General features: G+C 61.0%; 3 protein-coding genes across 29 annotated transcripts in view; 2 read left to right on the forward strand and 1 right to left on the reverse strand.

Moving 5' to 3' along the window:
- The window catches only part of SAMD11 (sterile alpha motif domain containing 11), a 22511-nt gene extending 14138 nt beyond the window's left edge, over positions 1–8373 (forward strand). For 7 of the 8 annotated variants that reach the window (XM_086343888.1, XM_086343892.1, XM_086343886.1 and 4 more), the window contains 8 exons: positions 69–203; positions 2117–2279; positions 3261–3376; positions 3593–3671; positions 3757–4271; positions 4510–4634; positions 4938–5048; positions 5160–8373. In XM_086343888.1, the coding sequence (XP_086200014.1) occupies positions 69–203; positions 2117–2279; positions 3261–3376; positions 3593–3671; positions 3757–4271; positions 4510–4634; positions 4938–5048; positions 5160–5405 (1490 nt within the window). In that variant the 3' untranslated portion in view covers positions 5406–8373. The remainder of the gene's footprint in view (positions 1–68; positions 204–2116; positions 2280–3260; positions 3377–3592; positions 3672–3756; positions 4272–4509; positions 4635–4937; positions 5049–5159) is intronic. The other variant, XR_015143273.1, reaches the window with a different exon arrangement.
- NOC2L (NOC2 like nucleolar associated transcriptional repressor) lies at positions 5765–17611 on the reverse strand. 14 transcript variants are annotated; one of them, XR_015143282.1, is made up of 19 exons: positions 17572–17611; positions 17277–17429; positions 15821–15995; positions 15616–15732; positions 14949–15066; positions 14772–14862; positions 12876–12954; positions 12677–12787; positions 12239–12352; positions 11647–11835; positions 11362–11501; positions 10372–10483; positions 9474–9561; positions 9153–9254; positions 7867–8010; positions 7650–7763; positions 6791–6926; positions 6342–6437; positions 5765–6060 (listed from the first exon to the last, which is right to left on the reverse strand). XR_015143282.1 is itself a non-coding variant. In XM_086343897.1 (19 exons), exons 1-19 carry the CDS (start codon positions 17595–17597, stop codon positions 5954–5956), a joined length of 2238 nt encoding a protein of 745 aa, XP_086200023.1. In that variant the 5' UTR covers positions 17598–17611; the 3' UTR covers positions 5765–5953. The 14 variants fall into 14 exon arrangements, 4 of the variants coding, with proteins under 4 accessions (XP_086200023.1, XP_086200022.1, XP_086200020.1 ...); XR_015143283.1 differs by having other exon boundaries at positions 7077–7763; XR_015143276.1 differs by having other exon boundaries at positions 7077–7763; positions 9474–9587.
- A 1415-nt stretch (positions 17612–19026) lies between these two features.
- On the forward strand, positions 19027–24780 carry KLHL17 (kelch like family member 17). 7 transcript variants are annotated; one of them, XM_086343899.1, is made up of 12 exons: positions 19027–19247; positions 20067–20326; positions 20428–20549; positions 20708–20929; positions 21413–21529; positions 21735–21948; positions 22225–22369; positions 22453–22620; positions 23028–23116; positions 23200–23273; positions 23470–23651; positions 23918–24780. In XM_086343899.1, exons 1-12 carry the CDS (start codon positions 19138–19140, stop codon positions 24144–24146), a joined length of 1932 nt encoding a protein of 643 aa, XP_086200025.1. In that variant the 5' UTR covers positions 19027–19137; the 3' UTR covers positions 24147–24780. The 7 variants fall into 7 exon arrangements, 6 of the variants coding, with proteins under 6 accessions (XP_086200025.1, XP_086200027.1, XP_086200024.1 ...); XR_015143284.1 differs by lacking the exon at positions 23028–23116; XM_086343901.1 differs by lacking the exon at positions 23470–23651.
- Positions 24781–24905: the final 125 nt, after the last annotated feature.

Raw genomic sequence — 24905 nt, forward strand, 5'->3', positions numbered from 1 at the left:
GCCCCTGCTTCTCTCCCTCAGCAGTGTCTAAAGGGGAAGCCCCCCTCTCCTGTGTTTGCCCAACCCAGAGACTCTGTTGCTTCCGGAACTAGGGCCCAGCATGGCCCCCGAGGACCATTACCGCCGGCTGGTGTCCGCCCTGAGTGAGGCCAGCACCTTTGAGGACCCTCAGCGTCTCTACCACCTGGGCCTCCCCAGCCATGGTATGCTGCCCCACCCCAGGGCATCGTGGGTGTCCACAATGTGCTTTGGACTCGCCCTGTCCTGTTAGGTCTCTGCTCACCCTGAAAAGAGTGGCTGCTGACACCAAGGCTGGGATTGGATGCAGGTCTTTTGGCTCCTCAAGCCTTGAAAGCCCTTGTAGGTGGACAGTGAGGCCCACCTCCTCCTCCCTGCACCCAATACAGTGGCCTGTTTGGGTAGGTCTGGTAGGGAGGGTGGTCCCTCACCAATAAGTCTCCCGAAGGCCTCCCAGCAGGGCCTCAAATGGCCACTGCTGCTGCTGCTGCTGCTGCTAAGTCGCTTCAGTCGTGTCCGACTCTGTGTGACCCCATAGATGGCAGCCCACCAGGCTCCCCCATCCCTGGGATTCTCAAGGCAAGAACACTGGAGTGGGTTGCCATTTCCTTCTCCAAATGGCCACTGCCCACTGCCATTTCACAGAGGAGGAAGCTGCTTGGGGGATCTGAAGGGAGAGTGGGAGGTGGGGGTTTCACCAGGCCGACCCATCCCTCTCCAGCACATGCAGGTCCTTGTGGGTCCCCGCCCACCCCTGCCCCCATCTGAATGGTGTGGTCTGGATACTGTAGTCCTTCCTGACTCCACCTGCAGTCAGGGCAGAGTCTGTGCCAGACCCCTTCTCTGGAGGGTGGGGCCAGGAGCAGAGCAGCAGTCAGCCCCCTGAACGTCCACATGGATGTCTGTCCAGAAGCAGGATGGACAGCAGTTCAGGTTTGGTGGCCCAGCTTTCACTGGTGCTCAGGAGGAGCACCTGGAAGTCCCCCTACCACCACAGGGGCACCGTCTGGCACCCTGTCCAGCTGCACCCTGACCTTGCAGACCCCAGCCCAGGGGGAGTAGCTTGCCTTTCCTGGCTGGAGCTGGGTGAGGGGTGCTTGCTGGGAAAAGGGGCTGGATTTCCTCTCCTTACACAGGCACTGTCCCCCAGGGCAGTCAGGCACCGAGAGCCTGAATAATTCACCAAATGTTAATAATTTAAAAATCTTCCTTTTTAATTGCTTTCCCTGCCCTGCCTGGGGCCGGCTCCGCTGGCTGTGCGGGGGAGGGGCGCCGGCCGCCAGGAGCGGCGCGGAGCCGGGCTGTCAATCAGGCCTCCGCCTGCCGCCCCCGCCGGGAGCCGACGGTAAATAACCGAGGCCGCGGGCGGGCGGGGGCGCAGGGCCCTGCCGAGATCGATGCGGGCGGCCGCGCCGGCTGGGCTCTGCGGGCTGGCACCCAGCCCAGGGCAGGACCCACCTCCGCTTTTCGGGTAATTAATTTATAAACAGGCGGTGGCAGCGGAGCCGGCACAGTGGGGGGCTGCGTGGGGGGCGGGGAACTCTGAAGTCGGGGCCTGAGCTGGACAGAGGGCTGGGGGTGGAGAGCAGGGCGCCTAGACTGCGCAGTGAGCCCAGGTGTTACCTAGGAGAGGGCTGGAGACCTGCCCCAGCTCCTGGACTCCAGCCCCACTGCCCCCACACTCTAGCCTTTGCGTGACTCCTCCCTTCACGGGCGCTGCAGTCTGGCTCTTGGCAGTGTCAGTTCTTGTCGAAGTCAAGGTTCCTGAACTACCAGCCTTCCCTGTCCGGGCCTTTCCCTTTCTCCATCCCAACCACGTTTTGGTTCCTAACATCTCCACATCCCTTATAAATGCTCACCTGGCCCCCGTCCCAAGACCAGTCGGTGCAGCCAGGCACCTTGCCTAGGGATGTCTGGTGTCTGCCCTGCCCTGTGGCCTTCTGCTCATCTTTCTGCACCGGTGACCAACCAGCAGGATCTGGGAGAATAAGCTCCCAGTCTGCGTCCTTGGCCAATGTCCTGTTCTGAACAGGGTGAGGAACATGAGAGCCTGGTGGGGGCTGGCCTCTGGGTCACTGCTGGTGCCTACCCTCCCCAGATCTCCTGAGGGTCCGACAGGAGGTGGCGGCAGCAGCTGCGAGGAGCCCCAGTGGCCTGGAGGTCCACCTGCCCTCATCCACGGCAGGTCAGCGTCGGAAGCAGAGCCTGGCTCAGCACAGAGACGCCACCGGCCCAGCTGGCGCCCCGTCCTTCTCAGAGAGGTATCAGGGTGCCTGCATTTCAGAGAGGCCCCTACATTTCCTGTGCTGGCTTCTGAGCTAGAGAGCTGCAGGTGGCAGACCCATCAGCTGGTGTCTGCAGGTCAAGTCCACAGCCCGCATCTCCCCATCCCAGCCGCACAGCCAGAGTCCTCAGTGGACCTGGCGCTGTGCTTGGGCCTAGATTGGCGGCCTGCTCTGCAGCAGCAACGTAATGCCCCCTCAGCCAGGCAGAGGACCAGGGGAACATTCTCGGGGTAGGCTGGGGATGACCGCCCCTCTGGGTGGGGTGTCTTTCTGTTGAGCAGCTGTGGGGCTGAATCCAGGGGCCCCTGAGACAGCTGAGGGCTTTGCTTCCCCAACAGGGAGGTGAGGGGGAGCAGCACGAGGTCTGGCAGCCCCGAGGTCGAGGTCGGGGGAGGGCTGAGGAAGGGGAGAACCCCGCAGCAGCACCGACTCAGACACTGGAGCTGCTGGCTGCACGGAAGAGCCCCCCAGGCTTGTAGGGGCCGGGAGACTCCAGGCAGGGGCGGGGGCTGGAGGACTTTGCTCCCCTCCCCTCCCGCTGGGAGACCCCCCCTGCACCCCGGCGGTGTTCTCGGCAGCCGCCGCCTCCCGGACCATGGCTAATTGCGCCCGGTCTGCACAAGGTTGGCTGGGCTGGGCGGGGGCGGGGGCGGTAAAAGGAGGGCCAGGGCCGTGGGGCCAGGGGCTCCCGCGCGGTAATTACCGCCACAGTCGCCGCCGCCCGCCGGGCCAGCGCCTCCGCGCCGCCGCCGAGATTAATTGGCGCCGCCAGCGGGGGCAGGGACGACCGGAGCCGGGGCGGGCGCACATCGACCGCCCGCGGGGCCGGCAATTAGCAGAGGCGGCCAGAGCGGGGGCCGCGGGGGCTGGGGCAGCAATTCCGGGAAGGAGGGGGCCCAAGCCTGCGGCGCGCGTGGCCCAGCAGTCCACAGGGAGCTTTCGCCCTGCCGCCCACAGGGAGCTGTCGCAACCGCCCCCCTTGCTGTCGCCCCAGAATGCCCCACACATCGCTCTGGGCCCCCACCTCAGGCCCCCCTTTTTGGGGGTGCCCTCGGCCCTGTGCCAGACCCCAGGTGAGCAGTAGGCGGGTGTGCGATTCTGTCCCTTGGGCGCGGGGAGGGGCTGTTGGTGCGGGGCCATCGGGTATGTCTATTACCGAACCGGTGTCCATCAGTGCTCCCGGCGAACCCATCCCTGCCCTTGTTGAAGCCAAGGACAGACCAGGGCGGGCTTCGCTGGCCCTGGACCACTCGGCCACCCGGCCTCGTGGTCTGTCCCCTTCCCCCCAGGTTACGGCTTCCTGCCCCCTGCCCAGGCGGAGATGTTCGCCCGGCAGCAGGAGCTCCTGCGGAAGCAGAATCTGGCCCGGTATGTGCTTTGGCTGGGGGCGGGGACGGGGCGGAAGTGGCTCTGCGGAGCTGCCTGACCCCCTGCGGGCTGTCCCCACCGCCAGGCTGGAGATGTCAGCAGAGCTCTTGCGCCAGAAGGAGCTGGAGAGCTCGCACCGGCCACAACTGCTGGCGCCCGAGGCCGCCCTGCGCCCGCCGGACGGTGCTGAAGAGCTGCAGCGGCGCGGGGCCATGCTGGTGCTGAGACACAGCTCCGCACCGCTGCTGGCCCTGCCTCCCCAGGGCCCGCCGGGCCCCGGGCCCCCTACCCCACCCCGAGAGCCTGCCCGCCGAGCTCCTCGTAAAGGGGGCCCCAGCCCTGCCTCAGGCCGGCCCAATGAGTCCAAGGAGACAACGGGGGCTGGACTCTGGGCACCAGACGGTTCTGAAGATGAACCCCCCAAGGACTCAGACGGCGAGGACTCCGAGATGGTGGCTGCTGGAGGCCAGGCCCCCCACCCAGGCCAAGCCCCACCTGGAGGGGCCAGCTCTGAGGGGAAGGGTCTTCTCTCAGGGTCCATGCTGCCCCCTCCACTGCCCCTGGGCTTACCCTACACTGTCAGCCCCTTCTTCCACACAGGTGGGCACCGCCCCCCCCCCCCCCCCCAGCCTTCAGATCTTTCCTTGGGGTGGAAGGAGACCCATCCCCCTACGTCCCACCCAGGGTCTCAGGGAGGGTCTTCATGGGGAGAAAAGTTCCTTTCAGTCATCAAGCCAACATTTCTGAATAATTAGGGTGAGCAAAGGTCAGCAGACAGGGGTGGGGTCATAGAAAAGAGCTGGCCAGAGTCCTAGTAACACCATCCTCCCCAACTCAGGCACCATGGGGGGCCTCTTCATGGATGGGGAGGAGGCCACAGCCCCTGAGGACGTCAGCAAGTGGACAGTGGATGACGTCTGCAGCTTTGTGGGGGGCCTGTCTGGCTGTGGAGAATACGCACCGGTGAGGGGGCACCTGCCCAGGATGGTTCTGAGCCCTCCCATTCCCCTGCTGTGCTGCCCACCCCAGACTTCTCAAAGACTGGGGGAGGGAGGTCCTAGTGAATGCTCCTCCCTCCCCTTGTCAGTGCTTCTGCCTCCAGCATGGGCACATGCCCAACAGAGGACAATTTTCTTTCTTCTGACATTTTCCCCAAGTTGTACCACCAGGGTCTCTTGGCTCTGCTTTCTCTGGAGAGCGGAGGACACCCTAGGACACAGAGCCCCAGCACTCAGGCCCTGATACCGTGCCCCCGCCCCCTCCCAGGTTTTCAGAGAACAGGGGATTGACGGGGAGACCCTGCCCCTGCTGACGGAAGAACACCTCCTGACCACCATGGGGCTGAAGCTGGGGCCTGCTCTCAAGATCCGGGCCCAGGTGAGCACCTGAAAGGGGCAGTGGTCTCCAGATGGCCGAGGGGCAGCACGGAGGCTCTGCGTGGCTGCACGCCAGCAGCCTCACAGGCCCCATCGGGCCGTGTCTCCACAGGTGGCCAAACGCCTGGGCCGCGTCTTCTACATGGCCAGCTTCCCCGTGGCTCTGCCGCTACAGCCACCAACGGCGCGGCCTCCCGAGCGGGAGCTCAGCTCGGGGGAGCAGCCCCTGTCCCCAGCATTGGCCCCCTCCCCCTATGGGGGGGTGCACCCCCCGGCCAGCCGCACCTCACCCAAGCACGAGAATGGAACCATGACTCTGCTCCCAGGGCCTGCGGACCCCTCCCAGTCTCTGTGCTGAGCTGGTGTCAGACCCAGGCCTTCAGTGCCAGCCGCTCCCAGGCAAAGGCCACTCCGCCCACAGCTTATCCCCTTTTTGTTTGGATGCAAAAAACAATTTTAAACACGACATTCAGTTTCCACAGACTCTGGGGGTGACTGCAGAGCCTGGTGCAGACCCTGGGGGTCGGTACTCTGCATCCCAGGAGCTGCAAATAAGCCAGAGACCAAGGAGCCACAGAGGCACGTGGCACTGGCCCCACGGCATGGCTGCGTCAGCCTGCCCCACCGGGTAGGTGCATTCCCACCCGCCACCGTGGGCTGTGGTGGGAAGCAGGCCCCATGGTGGCTTACAGACACAGCTCCAGGAACTGGACGGCATTTGGTACTTTCTGGTCTTTTATATTGTAAAAATAAAGGCCTGTCCACCATCTACTGCCCTTTCACCCTGCAGGGGCGCTAACCTCAGGGCCTCCGGGCTCAGCCCCAGTGGAGAAGCAGCGCGCCTGACTGCCTAGGGAGGCGGGAACCCTGCGCAGCAGCCCCCGCCAGACTCTAGGTGGGCAGCCTTCAGTCCTCCTCAGAGAGCTGAAGGTCCTGCAGCTCATCCTCTGGCCCCTGGGCCAGCTGCCACAGCTCCTGGGGGTCCAGCCCCGCCTCTGTGTCTGGGCTTCCATCTGCAGGGAGAGAGCACAGCTACATAAATTCTGCTTTATCAGGAAGAAGCCAGCCTCAGAGGTTACTCATCACTAATTAATCACAGCACTAATTAATTTATCGCTGCTGCTGTTGCAGAGCCAGCCAGGATGGAGCAGCTGGGCCGGGGTCCCCAGGGAGGGGCATGGGCCCAGCTTAGAGCCAATGGCTCTGCCCACCCACAAGATCCCCCAAGGCAGCCCTGGGCTCCAGACAGATGGGCTCAAAAACCATAGCAGCCCTCCCTCTGGGAAACACTTACCCTCTGACTTGCTGACTTCCTCCTCCCCGCTGCTACTGCTGCTGTCGTCATCCTCCTCTTCCACTTTCTGCCATGCTCCTGGGGACCCAGGTATCCCTGGGAGCCAAGCACAAGAGCCCATGGGAGTGGACCCACCAGCAAATGCACAGAGGTGGCTGCTAAAGCAGCAGGGGGGCTAGGGGCCCAACTTTGTACCACACCTTCCCTCAGGTCTCCTTTGTTCAACTGGAGAGGACCCAGAACTGCTCCCAAAAAGTTGTGGTGGGAGGGTGTGACACAAAGCTTAGGGGCCTGTGTTCCAATTCCAGGAGGGCCCCCACCTCAAAGCCAGCCACGTGGCAGGAGGGGTGATGACAAGCGCCCTTCCTGTGGTTCGATGAGGTGGGAAGCCTGCTAGGCCCACCTGCTCCCAGGACCCCAGCACAAGCTGAAGCTCACTCAGGCCAAACCTCTCTTTGTGAAGTCCGGGGCATCATCCTCATCATCACTCTCCAGATCGAACAGGTCCTTGAATTCTGCTCTGTCCTCATCCTTCCTGTCCCCCACCTTGCGGCGCTTTACCTCTGGGAAGTTCAAATCTTCCAGCTGGAAGGATAGGGACCAAGAGCTGCAGGTGAGGGTGGTAGCCCACCCACCATAGCCAGAGCCCCACTCACATTCCCACTGACGGCTTTACCAGACCCAGTCCTGCTCCCTGTCGCCCCCCCAGCACCCCTCCTCTAGCCTCCAGCCTACCTTCCAAGCAAGGACCCTGCCCGGCCACTCTTGGGACGATCGGTCAGCATCACCGGGCAGGATTCCTGGACAGCAGCCTCACCAGGCCAGTAAGGAGGCCACTAAGGGCCACTGAAGCGCCAACCTTCCTGTTCCCCCCAATTTCAGCCATCACCCCAGAAGAGACGGCAGCCCACACTGACAGCAGGGCAGGGCTGCAGACAGCCATGTCACTTGGCACAAAGCCATCCCCTCAGATCACGCCGTCCACACCCACTGCTCAGGACCAGACCCAAAGACAGCTAGAGCTCTTCGCGGCCCTCCCTGCTGGTCCACAGCTGGCTCACATGACAAGGTTAGCCCAGAATTCACCCCACAAAAGTCCTAGCCCATCAGGCCTGAGAAGGGGCAGCAGATGCTCTGCCCCAGCACAGCCCTGGGGCCTTTCCTCCTGGGGGTCACAGGAGAAGCCCCCAGACTGTACCTGGCTCTGCCCACCATCTGCTGTCAGAGCAGCGGCAGCTGGGGGTAGCACCCACCGACCCCAGCTCACATCCTCCCAGCCAAGCTCACATCCCGGAACCCCCACCATACTCGTTCTTTGCCACTAATCTCCAGCTGAATCTCGCGGTCCCTCAGCTTTCGCCACTGGCTGTAGTACTTGGTAAGTGGAGTCCCCTCCTCTCGGGTTCGCTTCTCCCAGGCATCCTGTGCAGAAGTCCAGGGTCATGTCCCACCCTAGGCAAACTCCCACACACCAGCCATACACTGACTGGTGCCCCCAGGGCCTGGGCTCTGGACCCCAGCTGACCACTGCACGCTGATCAGACACGCCAAAGGAGACTTTCTGGCGGACACTGCGGATGTGCTCTGCGTTCTCCTGCACCTTCTCGAGCAGCTGGCGTACCTGACGGCAGTAGTTGGCCACCTTGCACTCCCGGAGGAAGGATTTCAGCTGCAGAAGAAGAGGCTCAGCCTAGCTCCAGGCACAAGGCTGTTCTGTACCCTGTGTGCAGTGACCGCAGACAGGCAGGGGTGGGGAGTGGGGTGGCGTCATGGGTTCCTGTGTTTCAGGTCTGGGGGACACTCCTGTGACAGGGGAGCCTTGGTGCACATGGCAGGGGGGGTGTTGCTGTGTGACCTCTATAGCCCAACCCCTGGGGGCCTATGCAGGGCTGATGGGAGAATGTGCGCCAAGCCTGGGGGCCAGGCAGAGGGGTGGGCAGTGGCGGGCACAGCATGGATCTACTCTCCAGGCTACATCCCACCCACTGCCTGTCTCTGTAAATAAAGCTGTATTGGCACATTTGTTCATGCATTTCTGTGAGTTTTTTTGTCCTTTCTGTGGGAAAGTTGAGCAGTTTCGAGAAACCATGTGACTGCAAAGCTTAAAATATTTACCATCTGACTTTTTACCAAGAACATTTGCTGACCCTTTTCTAGACCACGATCCTGGGACTCAGACACAGCAGGTGCACACACACTTGTGCGGGCAGCCCCGCCCCGCTCACCACCAGGCCCACAGGCACAGGCCTCCCTGAGATGGGAAGGACCCAGGCTGAGGGTGACAGACCTCCAAGTGGCCTAGAAGGAGCTCTGTGGAGGGAGAGTCCCCCCACCCCCCCAAGTATTGCCTGAAGAAAAGCTGAGGTGGACAGCCAAGGCTTCCTCCCACCCCAAACCTCTCCTATTGCATCACCCAGCCCAGGAGCACCTGGAAAAGTACGCATTCAGACTAGCCCAACCCAGAGCTGGGGGACCAGGTCCAGCCTGCTCAACCCCAGCACCTCCAAGCAACCTCATGGCTGGTCTGGACCCTGGGCTGTGGCAGGGTGGAGAAGTGCTGGCAGGTCCTGGGGTCCTCGCGGTACACCCATGCCAGCCCACTCCTCAGGTTCCACACCCAGGGATCTAGCTGCCAGGCAGTGTCAGCAGAGACGCCAACTGCCCAGGCTCTGCCACTCGTCCCGTGTGGCTGGGACTGCAAAGTCCCACTCCAGTCCCCCATGAGGGGAGCTAGCCCGTTAGGAGATGGTCTGGTCTGCTGAGGGGTCTGGGCCCATGGAAGCATCCTGGCGGGACGCAGTGGGCACACACCTGCAGGACAGCGGGCAGCACCAGCTCAGGGAACGCGATGCTGTGGGCCTGACTGTGCAGGTACTCCAGGGTGAGGTCGTACAGCTGCTCCACCAGGCCGTCCTGAGGTAGTGAGAGAGTGGTCAGTGTCAGGGCAGATGGGGGCTCAGGTTCACCAGCTCCCCCAACCCCAGGAGGCCCACAAAGTTCAGCTTTGGAGGGCAGTGAGCCTTCTCCGGTCCATACTCATCTGCCTCCAGGAAACCCACACACAATGCTCTCCGACACCCTGCCATGACCCTGCCCAGGGCACTCCCAGACCCTCCCAGAGGCTGGGCTCACCCGGTATGCCTTCTCCTGCAGGTTGACCTTGGACAGCTTCAGGATCACAGCGAAGTTGATGGGCCTGGAGCTTATGCGCCCCGGCCTCCTGTTGAAGTCAACCTGCTGGAAAATCTGTCCCAAGGACCTGTCAGCCCCCCTGCACACGATGGGACCCTGGGTCCCTAGAGACCCTTCTTGAAACCAAGGACAAGATGCAGTGCCAGCCCTTCAGCCCCCAAACACAGCCTTTCCCCCCATCAGCTCAAGTTCCAGATCTCTCTGGTCCCTCAGAGTCCCTCTGCCACAGAGCAGGTCCCTGGCTGAGGGAGCAGGACCAGGGCAGGACCTTCATTTACTGCTGCTGCCCTCCTCCTCAAACAGGCCAGAAAACCTTGTGAACCAGCATCTGGAGACAAAGAAGGGTCCCTCCAGCCCAGGGTCACCATCACTGCAATTTCCTCACCCACAACCGCACCCCCACAGCCTGGTCCTGGTCTCTAGCGTTTGGAGAGAAGCCTTTCCTGACCTGAGCTGTGTGCACACCTGTACACACAGATGCACCTGCACACAGACAAGCACAGGAACACACTTTGGAGTTAACGGGGCTTCCAGCCCAGCTCTGCCGCTGATACTGGCAAACACGCGGATCAACCCAAGTCTGTGACCTAAAACCAGTGCTCTCGGGCCGGCCCTGCAGAGCGGCTGTCCTCACCTGTGGTGCCACTCTTGCCCACCGCGCAGAATACTCACAGGCAGGCTCCATGCAGAGCAATGCCCTGACGACACCTACGCGCTATGTCATACCCGTGTGCTATGGGCGAGGAGCCAGCACTCAGGACAGTGGTACCAAGGTGAGGGGTGATCAGGCCACATGCAAAAGGAGGCATCTCCCCCCACAACCCGGGCACAGGCTCACCTCGAGGATGAAGGGCAGCACTGGGATGAAGGTGCCCGTGCTCTCCGAGAGCAGTGTCAGGGCGCGCACGCAGTGCATGCGCAGCGGGTAAAAGCGGGCCGTGGGGACCAACCTGGGCACGTGGGAAGGAGGGAGTAAACAAAGGCCAAGCCTCAGACCCTCCTGGCCCAGCTGCCCCAACCTCTCCCCACCCACTGGGCTCCAATCTCAGAAAGGGTTCTTCCCCAGCAGGGCCAGTGGCCACGCCTGCCCCGGACAAGTAAGGGCAGAGTAAAAGGTCCCTGCCGAAGTTGTGAGGACCTGCCTCTTCACTCCGTTACACCAGGACACGCCCTCCCTGCCTGTCAACTCAATTTCATTTCAAGGCATGACATGGTGGGGCAGCGGAAGCCTCTGGTGAAAACCTTTCTTTCTTCCCTTCAGGAGGTCAGCGATGCCCTCTCCTGGCCACACATGGCTCCTCCAGTCTCTGCTCCCAGAGACCAACACTGAATATTCATATGCATACCGTGGCACATCACACCAAATCTGCTCTGTGCAAGAGACCTGGGCAAATAAGCCCAAATTCCCTTCAGACTGCACACCACCTCCTCTGTCCCGTGAGCCCAAAATACATGTGTGTGCTGCATCCTCAACTAAGGTCACAGGCATCCAGAAGCCCAGCTGACAAGGATCCTGGAATGTAGGCACAAGGCCACAGACGGCCTAACCCCAGACCTTCCTCAGGTGCTGCCAAGTCACAGCACCACACCCTAGAGGCCCTAGTCACCAGGGGCACTGGCCAGACCCTCCTGGAAAATTAGCTCCTCCTGGCCTTCCTGGATACCTCCTTGGGTGACTCGACCCTATTCTGACCTAAAGGACAGCCTCCTGTATCCTTGTCCCCAGAAGGCCCTGGGTAACCCTAGCCCTGACCCCCCAGGACACCTATGTAACCCTGGCTCCTCCCTCCTTTGGTCCTCAGGGTGGCCTCACCCATCCCCGACTCACTTGATGCAGCCGATGACAACCTGGGATAGCGGGTAGATCAAGGGCTGCAGAGCTTCACTGGGGCAGATGGTGCTGAGGGCACGGCACCACAGGTAGAGGCAGTGCACGAACTGCCAGTTGTACACTGACTGGTATGTCTCCTGCCGGAGAAATCCACTCGGTCAGTCCCTGGGTCCCCTCTACTCCACAGCCCCCACCAGCAAGGCCCCTGCCCCGCCAAGGGGCTGAGCTGTCTCTCCCATGAGGCTCAGGGCCCACGGTGGGTCAGGCTCCACTCCTGCACACCTTCCTGCGTGTTGTCATGGCGTTGCGCAAGTGGATGGCGAGCTGGCGGATGTAGAGGAAGGCGTGCTGGTAGGCCACGCCGGTGTCCAGAGCCAGCAGCTCCGTCAGGGTCCGCTGCATGAAGTTGATGAGGGGCAGGGTGCTGGGAGAGGTGAACTTGCAGTTCCTCACGTATGTGATATACATTTGCTGCCGGAAACACCTCAGTCAGAGCTACCTCTGAACTCCTGGTGCCCTGTGCTCCCAACATGCAGCTCTAAGCCCCCTCCAGACACCAAGGCCTTTCCCTCAGAGCTGGCCTCAGCAGGAACCACAGCCCAGACACGTCTGCCGCAGACCCCTCTCCTCATCATGGTCCTGCTCCTTGAGTCCAGCAGCCCTGAGAAGGGTCTGCAGCGCAGAGGGGAAGGGTCTCACTGGGAAGCCTGGGACCCAGGAAGGAAAGAGCTGCAGCGTGAATAACCACGGAATCAGGCAAGGAGCCACAGTGCCCTTGGCTTGTGAAGAGCCCCAACCACAAAGGCAGCCTGCCCAGCCCTCAGGTCAAGACTTTCAACCCAGACCCCAAGGGAAGACCTGGGGGCACCGCTACCTTGAGGACAGGGCTCAGGAAGACATCCTTCTTGTGCCGGCAGACCTTGATGAGGACCACAAAGGCCAGCACCCGCAGTGTCTCCTCACCAGTGCTCCACAGGACCACCATCCTCTGTGGAAGCAAACTATCATCACCGGTCCTGGCCCCCCAGAGCCCAACCAGAGGCAGCCCTTCTCACAGCGCCCGGGGGAGCCACAAGATAGAGCTCCATCAAGGAGGAGCAAAAACACAGCACGCCACCCCTTCTGAAGGCCGCACAGAGAAAACGGACCTGTCATCCACACATATGCATGGGGTGACAGAAAGCTGACCCACCAGCAGGGCAGCCCACCCTCGAGTAACTGGGCTCTGCTACCCCAGTGTGCTCACACAGAACCCCATGGGGCAGCACAGGTGCCGCCTGCACACCGGCCAGCAGTGCCCGCCCCAGCGCACCTTTAGCAGCATGCGGCACTGCTTGGGAAAGGTCAGGTAGTAGGGCACAGAGCTGCCCACATGCTGGAGGACGGCTGCTGCCACTGTCGCCTCTGCCACGCAGGCCACCAGCTGGGGAGGAAGGAGAGGTCAGCGAGGCCCAGGATGTGAGTAGCCAGGCCCCCATGTGACTGGTAGGCCCCACCTCCCAGAACTGCACCTGGATGACGGAGCTCAGGTAAGCCTTGACATCCAGCCGGAGCTTGGCCCACAGCGGGCTACTGGACGGCTGCAGCACCCTGTGGAGAGACAGCACCCCCTCAGCTCAGGAGGCCACTAGGAGGCAGAGGCCAGTGTCCAAAGCACAAGGACACGTGGGCCCTGTAGAGAGACATCCCACCACCCCCCTCCCCGACCATCTTCCCCATGACGTTCAGGGGCTCCTCCAGCTGGACAGACATGAGCCACACTAGGACTCTCTCAAGGGTAGCCCCTAGCTATGCTTCAGGCAGGGTACCATCAAGCCTCAAACCCCCACCACACAGCCAGAGGGTTAAACGTCCTCCCTGTCTGAGCCGGGGCCAGCCACTTCCCCACAATCTCCAGACGGACCTCTGGCCTCTAGCTCCCACACGGCTCATGCACCCAGTCTGCAGTCCCAGGTCTGACCGAGGCATCACAAACCAGAACCACAAGCTGGCTCCTTTGGGCCACTATTTTGTCTCGTTGTTGGCCACGCCTCATGGCTTTTGGGAGGGCTCCTCAATCCCTGGGCCATGGACCACTACTGGTCCATAGCCTGTTAGGAACCAGGCCTCACAGCAGGTAAGCAGTGGGCAAATGATCTAAGCTTTATCTGTGCTCCCCATCACTTGAATTCTCGCCTGAACCATACTCCCACCCCACTCCATGGAAAAACTGTCTTCCATGAAAGCCATCCCTGGTGCCAAAAAGGTTGGGACCACTGGCTTACAGGGTCTTGGTCTCCTGACCAGAAACTGAACCTGAGCCATTACAGTGAAAGTGCAGAATCTAACCACTTAGACCACTAGGAAACTCCCTGGATCACATACACTTTAGAGAGACCAAGCCACTTACAAATTAATTTCAGCAACAGTGGTGAATACTTCTGGAAGTTTCTCAAAGGCATCGTCCCTCAACACTCAGAACTCGGCACGTAGGTGTTCATTCTAACTGCTAAAGCATGTGAAAGAATAAAGGACAGTGGCCCCTGAAAGACTGCTGGCTGATGCCAGCTACTGGGCACCTAAAGCCACAACCCAGGAGGTGGCACCACCTCCTCCAGGACCTGCCATCCTCCATGGAGACTGCTCTGTGCAGGGTAGCGGCCCCCGTGGGAGCCCACACCCAGCACCACCTGTACCGCGTGTGTGCTGCCCACTCACTCGCTGCCTGGCCCCCTCCACCTTCACCAGTCTATCAGCTTCCCTGGTACCCTCAGACAGAGCCACCTCCACATGGCCGTGCCTTCCTGACCCATCAGTCCAGCCCCCACCACCATGAGACCTAGGTATTCCCATCCCCAAATCCTGGCCTCCCCCACCTCCCATTCAGACGGTCACAGCAAGACCTCTCCCTGGAGGTTTCCAGACTCCTCTGAGCCCCAGTGTAACGCATAACCTGCCATGTCAGCTACTTATCTCTCCCCTCTGAAGGGCTCTGAAGCCCTTCTACAGCATTCTCTGCTCAAGCAACCTCTAATATGGAAGTCAAGGCCCGGAACCTGCATGGATGAGGCCCCTGCTTAGAGAGAGACACACACACATGCACACACACACATGCCACAGAGCAAAAACCAAGGAGAGTAGATGAGACTGATTAGTCCAAAGAAGAAAAGAGAGAATCCTGACCCAAGAAGATGGGGGACCAAAGCCAAGCACACACTCTGTAGCTGTTGAGGAATCTGGGCAGGGAGGAGGGACAGAGCTACGCCCATAAGGCCCCAAGTGTCCAGCCTCTGCCAAGAGCCCAGTCAAGAGCCTGGCTCTGTCCTCAACATTCTTCTGGGCCAGGTGGGGCCACTAGGTCCCAGCACCACTGCTGTTCACAGGGCCGGACCCTGACCACATCCCTGTGCTGTCCTCTTTCCTCTTACCTGCTGCTGTCTTTGGGGGCTTTTCCGAACAACAGCTTCTGGAGACAGCCAAAAAGATCTCTGATGCAAAAGGTGACCAGAGCATTGAACACTGCAATGAGGGGTCCAGAGATGCCATTCTCAGAACAGAGGATCAAATAGAGAGCCTGTATCCCTGGTCCCCTTGCCCCAGCTCACCAGCACTGTCCGTGACCTGGAATTTGCTGGTCTCAGCGCCTTCCTCATCTCCTTGGGTGGTGGCCACAGCCGCTCGGAACGCCTGTACAACTTCATGGAACAGCTTTGGTGTAAGGTGCTGCTAAAGGGGCAGAAGGACCCAGACATTGGGGGTGCGGTCAGTTGTGCTTGGCAAAGCAAAAGGCAGCTAGCTGGAGCTCCAGGAATTGCCTTGAAAGAAAGGCATCCCTCACCCATGTCTTCAGACCAAGAGCAGAGGTGGGAGCAGTGTTACTCAGCCACATGTAGGGAACAAAGAGTCCAGAATCCTCCTGGAAGGGCCATAGGGGAGGGGTGGAGGGTCCCGGATCCAAACAATGACCAGCTCCAAGTGGTATCTGGAGTTCTCCCTTTCTGTCCTTTCTTTTCCCTGCATAAACCACTGCAAGGCCCTCAAAATGGCTCTGCCTCCACCAACTAGCAAAGACACAGAGACCACATCCTCCCCACAGTGGACTTCAGGGAGCCCTGGAGAAAAACTGAGAAGAAGGGTACAGGCAGAAGCCCTAGTTTCTGAATGAAGGAGAGAATGAAGTCCTGAGCCTGCACAGCCCCAAATCACTGAAATGAAGCAAGGGCAGACTGGGGAAGGGGGAGCCAGCTGCTTCCCACCCCCGCCACTTCTCACCTTTGCTGCCTGCTTCCATTTCTCAACCATGGCGAGGGTCACAGGGACAGAATCCCTCCTCTTCCCCTCAGGTCCTATGGGGACCCCGTCCTCCTCCTCCTCCTCTTCACTTGCTTCCTGTGCCAAACACAGGGGGTCGGGCTGCATGGGATGCAGAGACCATAAATATGTCCCTGTCCCCCACCAACTTTGCGTAGGGCCTCACTTCTAGCATGTTTGGCAGGGAGTGGAGCTGCTCCTCTTCATCCTCAGAGCTGTCTGAATCGCTAAAGTTCAGCAGGCTCTGGTCATTCTCCTGCAGGAACTTGTAGAACTCAGGGTCTTTGTCCTTCAGCCGAGAGAGCTGGTCCTTGTGCTCAGACGCACCACCTTTACGCCGACTGAGAAGGTGGGGGTCTTCAAGTCTGATTGGCAGCCATAGCCAAGGCCGAGGGGAGAAGGGTTGGGTGGGGGGGAAATGTGGCTTCCCGTCCTTCTCAGAGAATCTACGAGATTTAGTCTGCTCCCTCCATAGCAGCTGCCAACAACCAAGGCAGGGGGATTTCCACAGACTAAGTTTCCAGTAGATCTCTCTCCCTCCAAAACCCAAACTCATACACTCAACAGTCTCTCTACATGTTTCAATGCACTTGTTTCAATCCAAACACATATGACGCTGAACTTGGGCTTCCTCCAAACTTGCTCTGCCCACACCCCGCTCTTGGAGAACCCACTCCAGTATTTTTGCCTAGCAAATCTCATGGACCGAGGAGGCTGGTGGGCTACAGTCCACAGGGTGGCAGAATTAGCGACTGAACAATAACACCTCAGTTGTTGAAAACTCCCCCTTTCCAGGTACTTAGGTGAAAGGTAAACCCTCTCTGACTCTCACAGTGAGCATGCAATCTGTCATGAGATCTCACCATCAATACTTTCAAAATTCTCATGACTCCTCTCCAGCCAGCAACATCTCTCAATTTCCTTGTCCATCCCTTCCCCTTACAGCTGCTCTTAGCACAGCAACCTAAGGGACCTATTCTGTTACCAGTTACATGACATTACATCACTACTCAAAACCCTGAGATAACTTCCGGCTGTACTGGAATGCAGGTAAAAAGTCTACAAGACTCCGCCCGTCATCTTGTCTCCAGATACACCTCCTGCTACTTTCCCCCTCATTTCTGCCACAGCCGTGCTCACCTCTGAGTGAGCACTCTCACCGCAGGACCTTTTCTGTTCCTGCTGCCATTCTTCCCCTACTGCTGCAGTTTACTCCCTCAGGTTTTGCTAAATTAACACCTCCTTAAACGCTCCCAGCTAGGATCCCTATTCTTTTATCTTTTTATCCCCTTCTGCTTTTCCTTCTCGTCTGCAGCACTTTTCGCTTCTACCACCCCACACACTGTCGTTTATCCAAGGCCGGGTAAGCTCCCCGAGGCCACAAAAGAAGACTATCCTCCAACGTTGGCCCATCATCTGGATGACTTGGCACAAAACAGACGCCCGGTAAATACCGATGGAGGAATAAATAAGCCGAAGGGTCTGGGGAGGAGTCAGAAGTCCCTAGGCCTCAGTTATGAGGCGCCAAGAGTGGTAAGCACACTTCTGGTAGGGCGGACCAGGAATATTAAGATTAAGGGGGTTCGGCTTACACACAGCCCATGAAGGATGCTCCCACTCACCTGGCCAAGGGATTCCCACCTGGTCCATCCGGCTCCCGGGCTGCCGCGCGCACCGCCTGCGTCTCCGCCTCTGGGGCTCCTTCGGGCTCCGATTCGGACTCGGAATCAAAGCCCGAGGCCAGAAACTCATCCACCGTCAGCTCCTCAAGGCGCCTGCGGGCCATGCCGTTGGAGTAACGACTCCCCACCAGCTCGATGTGCCCAGTCCGGCCTCCCCAGGGACACAGAGAGGCGCAAGGGGAGCCCCTTTGGACGTAAGCACCCTCCGAGAGGCTGGATAGAAGCCTCAACTCACCGCTTGCGGCTCAGCGCCGCTGCCATGACTGCCGGACCTCAACGTGCACCCAACTTCCGGTCCCAGCAGCCCTTGCGCCAGGAGAACTTCCGGCAGGCCGACCACGCCCCTGGCCCCGCCCCTTCAGGTGGCTTTAGGGTTCTACAACGGTGGCTGTGGCGGCATCTAGGCGGGAGGGCGCGTTCACATCTCATTTTTAGACGGGCGGCGCCCCTACTCCCAGGGTGGCAAGCGGGACTCGAGCTTCCGGCGCAGGCCTGGTTCTGTCACGGCTCCCGCACGCTTCTGTTGAGGGACGGACTGCAGAGCTCCAGGACCCGGCAGGACTGCGTAGGGCGGAATCCCGCTGTCCGCTTACAAATCTTTTTCTCCAAAAAAGGCACTAATAACGACATCGACCTGGCGGAAGGTGGGATTGGGGCCCGGGTCGCCCTCGCCCAGCCCTGCCCACAGCCTCCCAGAGCTCTGTCAACACATGCCAGTGAGGATGTCAATACATCGACCGCGGGAAAAAAAAATGCATGAGGGTGAGGGGAACCATGCATCAGAGAAGACTCTTATACAAAGAGCTTTTCCAAATCAATAATAAAAAGCCAACAATCTAGTTTTCCGCAGATCGGAAAACAAACGAAAACAGAAATGGAGATGCGAAAAGATAAACAACACTTATGAGGATCAGAAGGATGAGAACCACTTCATTGGATAGTCCCGTAGCACCTGCGCTGGGCGGGACTGAAGGGGGGAGCAGGCAGACAGCGGAAAGATTCAAGCATTGTTATTGAAGCCAGTTTGGCCAAATCTCCCTCAAAGAGGATGCCTGATACTTCAGTCCAGCGAGTCCGCTCCTGGGACTCCAGTTACTAAGACATCTGCCTAAGTCTCCAGGCCCGCCCGGGCAGGGACAGCCACTTTTCCTCTGCCTGGTCCGTGAAACAGCCTGCCGGTGCAAAGACCGTGAGGCTGGAAGGTTGCCTTAGGGAAGGAAGGCGATGGAGAACTCAACCTATGTCCACCCCTCCCTCCACCCGTCTAATGGCAGAGGTCCGCGGGCCTGGACAGCCAGATCCCAAGACAGAGGACCTCACAGCCCTAAGGACGTGCGCCCCACCCGCTCTCCCACTCCGCAGCCAGCGTCCAGTCGAGGCCAGACAGGCAAAGGGGCCTGCGTGGCGTTGGAGAGAGGCAAGCAGATGCAGCCTGGGCAATCACGTTGGGCCGTTCGGCCCCCAGAAGATTCCGGGGCCGGGAAGGCTTGAAGGAGGTGACGCGGGCAGATCTTGGAGGGTTCTCAGATATAGGCGACGGGCGCGGCCTGGGGGGCTTCCTGGAGGTGGAGGCGGACGGAGCCCCAAAACATTGAGAGGATTCGCCCGCTAGGCAGCGTCCCCGAAACCGCGGGAGAGCGCGGGAGGCCGGGCGGGCGGCGCCGAGAAACAGCGGCTGCGGGCAAGCAGCGGGATTGAGGGACGCCAAGCCGGTCGCCACCGCGGAGCAGCCCTTCAGCAGCCCGGCATCGGCTGGTCTGTGCGTCCTCCGCGGATCGGCGGCGGGCCAGCGGCCGAACCCATGCAGCCGCGCAGCGAGCGCCCTGCCGGCAGGACGCAAAGTCCGGAGCACGGCAGCCCCGGGCCCGCGCCGGAGGCTCCGCCGCCGCCGCCGCCGCCGCAGCCTCCAGCGTGAGTGGGCCAGGGGTTAGGGTTAGTGACTGGCTAGGGCCGAGTAGGAGGGAAGGAGGGGCGCGCCAACCCTGGCAGGCTGCCGGGAGGGGGCGGCCTGGCGCCCTGCCGGTTCGTCGGACCGCGGAGGGTCCAGACCCTCTGCGTTATCCGCGCACACAGCCGGCGCGGGGTAGGGCATCCCGAGGTGGCTGCTCCCGGAGGTCTGACCCCACCCGCCGCCCTTGAATTCCGGCTGTGCCGCTCAAAGACTCGCGCGGCCTGTCTGCAGGATGAGGGATTAAGGGTCAAAAGAGGTTACATTGCCTGTCGATGTAGGGGTCCGCTTCAGGATCATCGGCCAGTACGCATCAGTTCACTTCGTGCACTTCCCGCAGCCTGTGCGGAGGACACCGGACTCCGACGGGGGCGCGGGAAGGGTGGCCAACAATGGACAGAAAGCCTAGTCCCAAGGAGGGCCTAGGGAGCTGGGGGTGCTCCTGGGGGGAGGGAAGTATGTGCCTGAGCAGGGATCGTGGCAGAGGAAGCCGTACAGGTTCAACGACCTGGGTCTGGCATGGGAGCCGACCTAGAGCGGGAAGCAGGTTGGAGCAGAGTCTGGCTGGACTCCGAGGAGGCTTCCTGGCCGCGAGGCAGCAGAGTGGGTGGCGCCTGGAGAGCACATGGGGTCCCTAGGGGCATGGGTCCTTCATGGAAACTTGGTTCGGGCTTCTTTGGGGGAAGGTGGCTTCCTGGGTGCCCAGGCCCTGACCAAAGTCTCTAGGGTGGGTGAGCAGTTTTGTGCAGAGTACACCCTGACGGGTCACTGCCCATGTGCAGCCCTGAGGCAGAGCGTGCCCGGCCCCGGCAGGCCCGGCCCACAGCCCCCATGGAAGGCACAATGCAGCTGCTGAGCCGCGAGGGCCACGCTGTGTCCCACAACTCCAAGCGGCACTACCACGACGCCTTCGTGGCCATGAGCCGCATGCGACAGCGCGGCCTCCTGTGTGACATCGTCCTACACGTAGCTGCCAAGGAGATCCGGGCACACAAGGTGGTGCTAGCCTCCTGCAGCCCCTACTTCCACGCCATGTTCACAAGCAAGTACAGCCCATCTGGTCCGGGTGCTGGGGGGCTCTGCAGCTCTCCTGGCGTGGGCCCCAGCCTGACTTGCTGTCCCATACCGCCCCCCCACCCCCAGACGAGATGAGTGAGAGCCGTCAGACACACGTGACACTGCACGACATCGACCCTCAGGCCCTGGACCAGCTGGTGCAGTTTGCATACACAGCGGAAATTGTGGTGGGAGAAGGCAACGTGCAGGTGTGGCAGCCTCAGCCTCACGACCCGTGCTGCCACGGTGCCAGTGCCTCCGCTTACCCCATGCCCCTAGCATCCTCTGTAGTGTGGCCACTCCTTTAGTCCTCACATCTGTTTCTCTGCCCCTGCTCCCCGGCCCTCTCTCCCACCTTGCCTCACAGACTCTGCTCCCAGCCGCCAGCCTCCTGCAGCTGAATGGCGTCCGAGACGCCTGCTGCAAGTTCCTGCTGAGCCAGCTGGACCCCTCCAACTGCCTGGGCATCCGGGGCTTCGCCGACACGCACTCCTGCGGTGATCTGCTCAAGGCGGCACACAGGTACGTGCTGCAGCACTTCGTGGACGTGGCCAAGACCGAGGAGTTCATGCTGTTGCCGCTGAAGCAGGTAACGTGGTAGCTGGGGAACAGCCTGGACCTTGACCCAGATCCTGACCCTGACCTAGTTCCTGGACCCCAGAGCCAGCCTTGGTCCCTGGCTCCATCATCTGCACCCTAAAGACCTGGTCCTTTGTCTCTCAACCTTTATCCCCAGTTTCTGACCCACATTCCAACCCAAACACTGTCCCTTGGGCACAACCACCCCCATTTTCTAACTCCACCCAAGCACTTACCATTGATTCCTGATGCTCTCCTGTCTTGATCACATTCTCCCTACTTGATCACCTACTCCCCCAGTAGTCACTGGTTCCACATCCCCAGGACGACCCTGGAATTGGCCCTCAGGAACTGGACCTGTGGTTCCTGACCCTGCTTGGCCCATCCTCATAGGAACACTGGGCCCCTTGGACTCTCCCTCCCAGGCACTTTCAGGGCTCCGTGGGCCCCAAGATCCTCCCCAAATCTCAGGTCTGAGGGTCCCCACCCCCAGGTGCTGGAACTGGTCTCTAGCGACAGCCTGAACGTGCCTTCAGAGGAGGACGTCTACCGTGCCGTCCTGAGCTGGGTCAAGCATGATGTGGATGCCCGGAGGCAGCACGTTCCTCGGGTGAGGCCAGGCCCGGCGGGCAGGGGGGCGGGGCCCACAGTGCTCAGGAGGGGACGCAATGGCTGAGGACCCAGCTGTGGCTGGGCTCTTATGTGCCCACAAACCCCACAGGGGTGATGCAGGCATGTGTCTCAAGAAGGTTCCAGGGTACCTGAGAGGGTCTCAGGGCAGGGCCTGCTACCTGACTATAGCATCCACATCCCAGCTGATGAAGTGTGTCCGCCTGCCCCTGCTGAGCCGGGACTTCCTGCTGGGCCATGTGGACGCTGAGAGCCTGGTGCGGCACCACCCAGACTGCAAGGACCTACTCATCGAGGCCCTCAAGTTCCACCTGCTGCCCGAGCAGAGGGGCGTCCTGGGCACAAGCCGCACCCGGCCCCGGCGCTGTGAAGGCGCTGGTCCTGTGCTCTTTGCTGTGGGTATGCCCACCTGTCCTGTCCCATCCTGTCCCCCAAGCCCTGCCCCGTGTCCCTACCCATGAGCCTAGCACAAGCCCTACTCCCCAACCCTGTGCTAGTTCCATCCTGCACTCACCCCACATCTGCTCTTCCGTCCCCCACGGTGTGACCCACTCACCAGTCCCCGCCCCACTCGCCCTGGAAGCCTCCAGGCCCTCAATCTCGAGATGTGATAGAGCCTCCTAGCCAACTACCTCCCTGGGCCCTCGTCCTGCCCCGTCACCTCCCCATCCCTAGGTGGCGGGAGCCTGTTCGCCATCCACGGGGACTGTGAAGCATATGACACGCGCACTGACCGCTGGCACGTGGTGGCCTCCATGTCCACACGCCGAGCCCGGGTGGGCGTGGCGGCAGTGGGGAACCGGCTGTATGCTGTGGGCGGGTAAGACTGGAGGCTGGTCTCAGGTCAGGGGCTTGGCGTGTGCCCACTGGGCCAGCCCTGACCAGCAGTGGACCCTCCCCTAGTTACGACGGGACTTCAGATCTGGCCACCGTAGAGTCCTACGACCCTGTGACCAACACCTGGCAGCCGGAGGTGTCCATGGGCACGAGGCGCAGCTGCCTGGGTGTGGCTGCCCTGCATGGGCTCCTGTATGCAGCTGGTGGCTACGATGGGGCCTCTTGCCTCAACAGGTAGTGGCCGGGGTCAGGGCCGGGTGGCCTTTTGGAGTTGGCTCAGCAGGTGTGGCTGCACCAGGACTGCAGGGGTCCTGCCTGCGGGGAGCCAAGGGGCACCCTGCCTGAGGTCACCAGGGTCCCCAATACCTTGGCCAGCCCAGTGGCATGTTCTTTCCTCTCTGGGGTCCTTCCCCCAGGGCAGGGGCTGGACCCAGGTGGACACTTGCCCAGCATTGTCCAGGCAGCCCGTGGCCCATGTCCACCCAGCATGGCCCTGCTTCCAGCTCCAGTGGGATTCTGGGGTCAGCCTCCGTGACTGCCTAGCATGGAATTTTAGTCATGCTTCAGGGGAGGGCAGGTCCTGGGGCCGGGACTGCCTTTCCTCCACTGCTCAAGGTCAGCCGCAGTCCTGGTGTCTACAGTGCTGAGCGCTATGACCCCCTGACGGGAACGTGGACATCCATCGCCGCCATGAGCACACGGAGGCGATACGTGCGCGTGGCCATGCTCGGTGGGCGCCTGCACTGTGTAGCACCCAGCCCCAGGGGCTCTCACACACAACGGGGGCGCCATGAGTGTGTTCACTCCCTGCAGATGGAAACCTGTATGCCGTGGGTGGCTATGACAGCTCATCACACCTGGCCACCGTGGAGAAGTATGAGCCCCAGGTGTGAAATTCCCCAGTCACATATCCCTGTTCCCCAGAGGTGCTTGAGGTCAACACTCTGGCCACCCCTATCCCCCAGAGGGTCATCTCTCTATGTCCACGTTGTCTCACAGACTCCCCACCCTGGAGTAGAGGTCTGCACGTGTAGGGAGGGAGGCTGGTGGTGGGTCGGCCCCCAGCCCATCCCTCCACCTCAGGTGAACTCCTGGACGCCCGTGGCCTCCATGCTGAGCCGGCGCAGCTCGGCAGGCGTGGCAGTGCTGGAGGGGGCCCTCTACGTGGCTGGTGGCAATGATGGAACCAGCTGCCTCAACTCTGTGGAGAGATACAGCCCCAAGGCAGGCGCCTGGGAGAGTGTGGCGCCTATGAACATCAGAAGGTGCACAGGCCCCCAGAACTGTCACCACCATTGCCCTCTGTTCCTCCAACTAACAGGGCCTTACCCCTGCACAGCTTGTCCCCCACCTCCCTCCTGAGTCTCCCATTTCAGGGCCCCGCCCCCCCATAGCCAAGGCCCCGCCCCAAAGACACCTCCCTGGGCAGTGCCCCCAGGCTTTTCCAGTGGCCACAGCTCCAGACCCTGGCCCTGCCCCCTCCTCACCCCAGGCCTCACCCCCTGCTCCTCCCCTTCCACCCTGCCCCCAGGAGCACACACGACCTGGTGGCCATGGATGGATGGCTGTACGCCGTAGGGGGCAACGACGGCAGTTCCAGCCTCAACTCCATCGAGAAGTACAACCCGAGGACCAACAAGTGGGTGGCCGCGTCCTGCATGTTCACGCGGCGTAGCAGCGTGGGCGTGGCGGTGCTGGAGCTGCTCAACTTCCCTCCGCCCTCTTCGCCCACGCTGTCCGTGTCGTCCACCAGCCTCTGACCTAGTGGCACGGCTGCACAGAGGCCGGCCGGCGGCTTCCCTCGTGCCTTAAGCCCCCAGGGCCCAGCACCTCCCTCCCCTGCTCGTGGGGCGGGGCTTGGCCCCCACCAGGGACATCCAGCGCCGTCCATCCACCGTGCGTCTAGCCCGGGCGTTACTGTGTTTCTTTCTCAGTGTTTGTGTGTGCCGTTTATTTATTCACTCATTAATTTATTGATTGATGTTGAGCAGGCTGCACCTACCCATTTCCTCGTTTACTCTTGAAGTGTCCTATCTCTGGGGCCAAGCTGCTCTCCTGGGTGAGGGCCCTGGGGAGCAATGGGGTGGACACTGGCATTCCCCGTGGGTGAGGAGCCAACTTGGACTCTGCAGAGCTGGAGAGACCCAGGGGTGATGCAGAGCAGTTATGGGGGGGCGGCTTTCTGAGTCAGGTGCAGACCCCCCAGCCTGTGCTTTGCACACCACCCTTGACTCACCCAGCCAGGCACTCTCCCAGGGAGGGCACAAATTGGGCTTCCTTCCCATGGCTGTGGTGTCATTTCTGGATCCTGCACTGAGCTGGGCACCGTCTGCTGCCAACCTCACACAGCAATATGAGCCACTTGAACAATAAACATGTTTCTTGGGCTCTGCAGGCCTGTGGTTGAATGTCCATCTCTGCCTCTCAGGGTCCTGTCTGGGGTGACTGGAGGGGCCTGGGGTGGCCGTGTGCCCGAGCCGAGGCTCCGTGTTGGCATCTGGGGGCTTTGAGACAGCGCC

This window comes from Bos grunniens, chromosome 16 (genome assembly GCF_055505025.1).
Source record: "Bos grunniens cultivar Pamir isolate PY7600 chromosome 16, Bosgru_T2T1.0, whole genome shotgun sequence".
Lineage (NCBI taxonomy): Eukaryota > Metazoa > Chordata > Mammalia > Artiodactyla > Bovidae > Bos > Bos grunniens.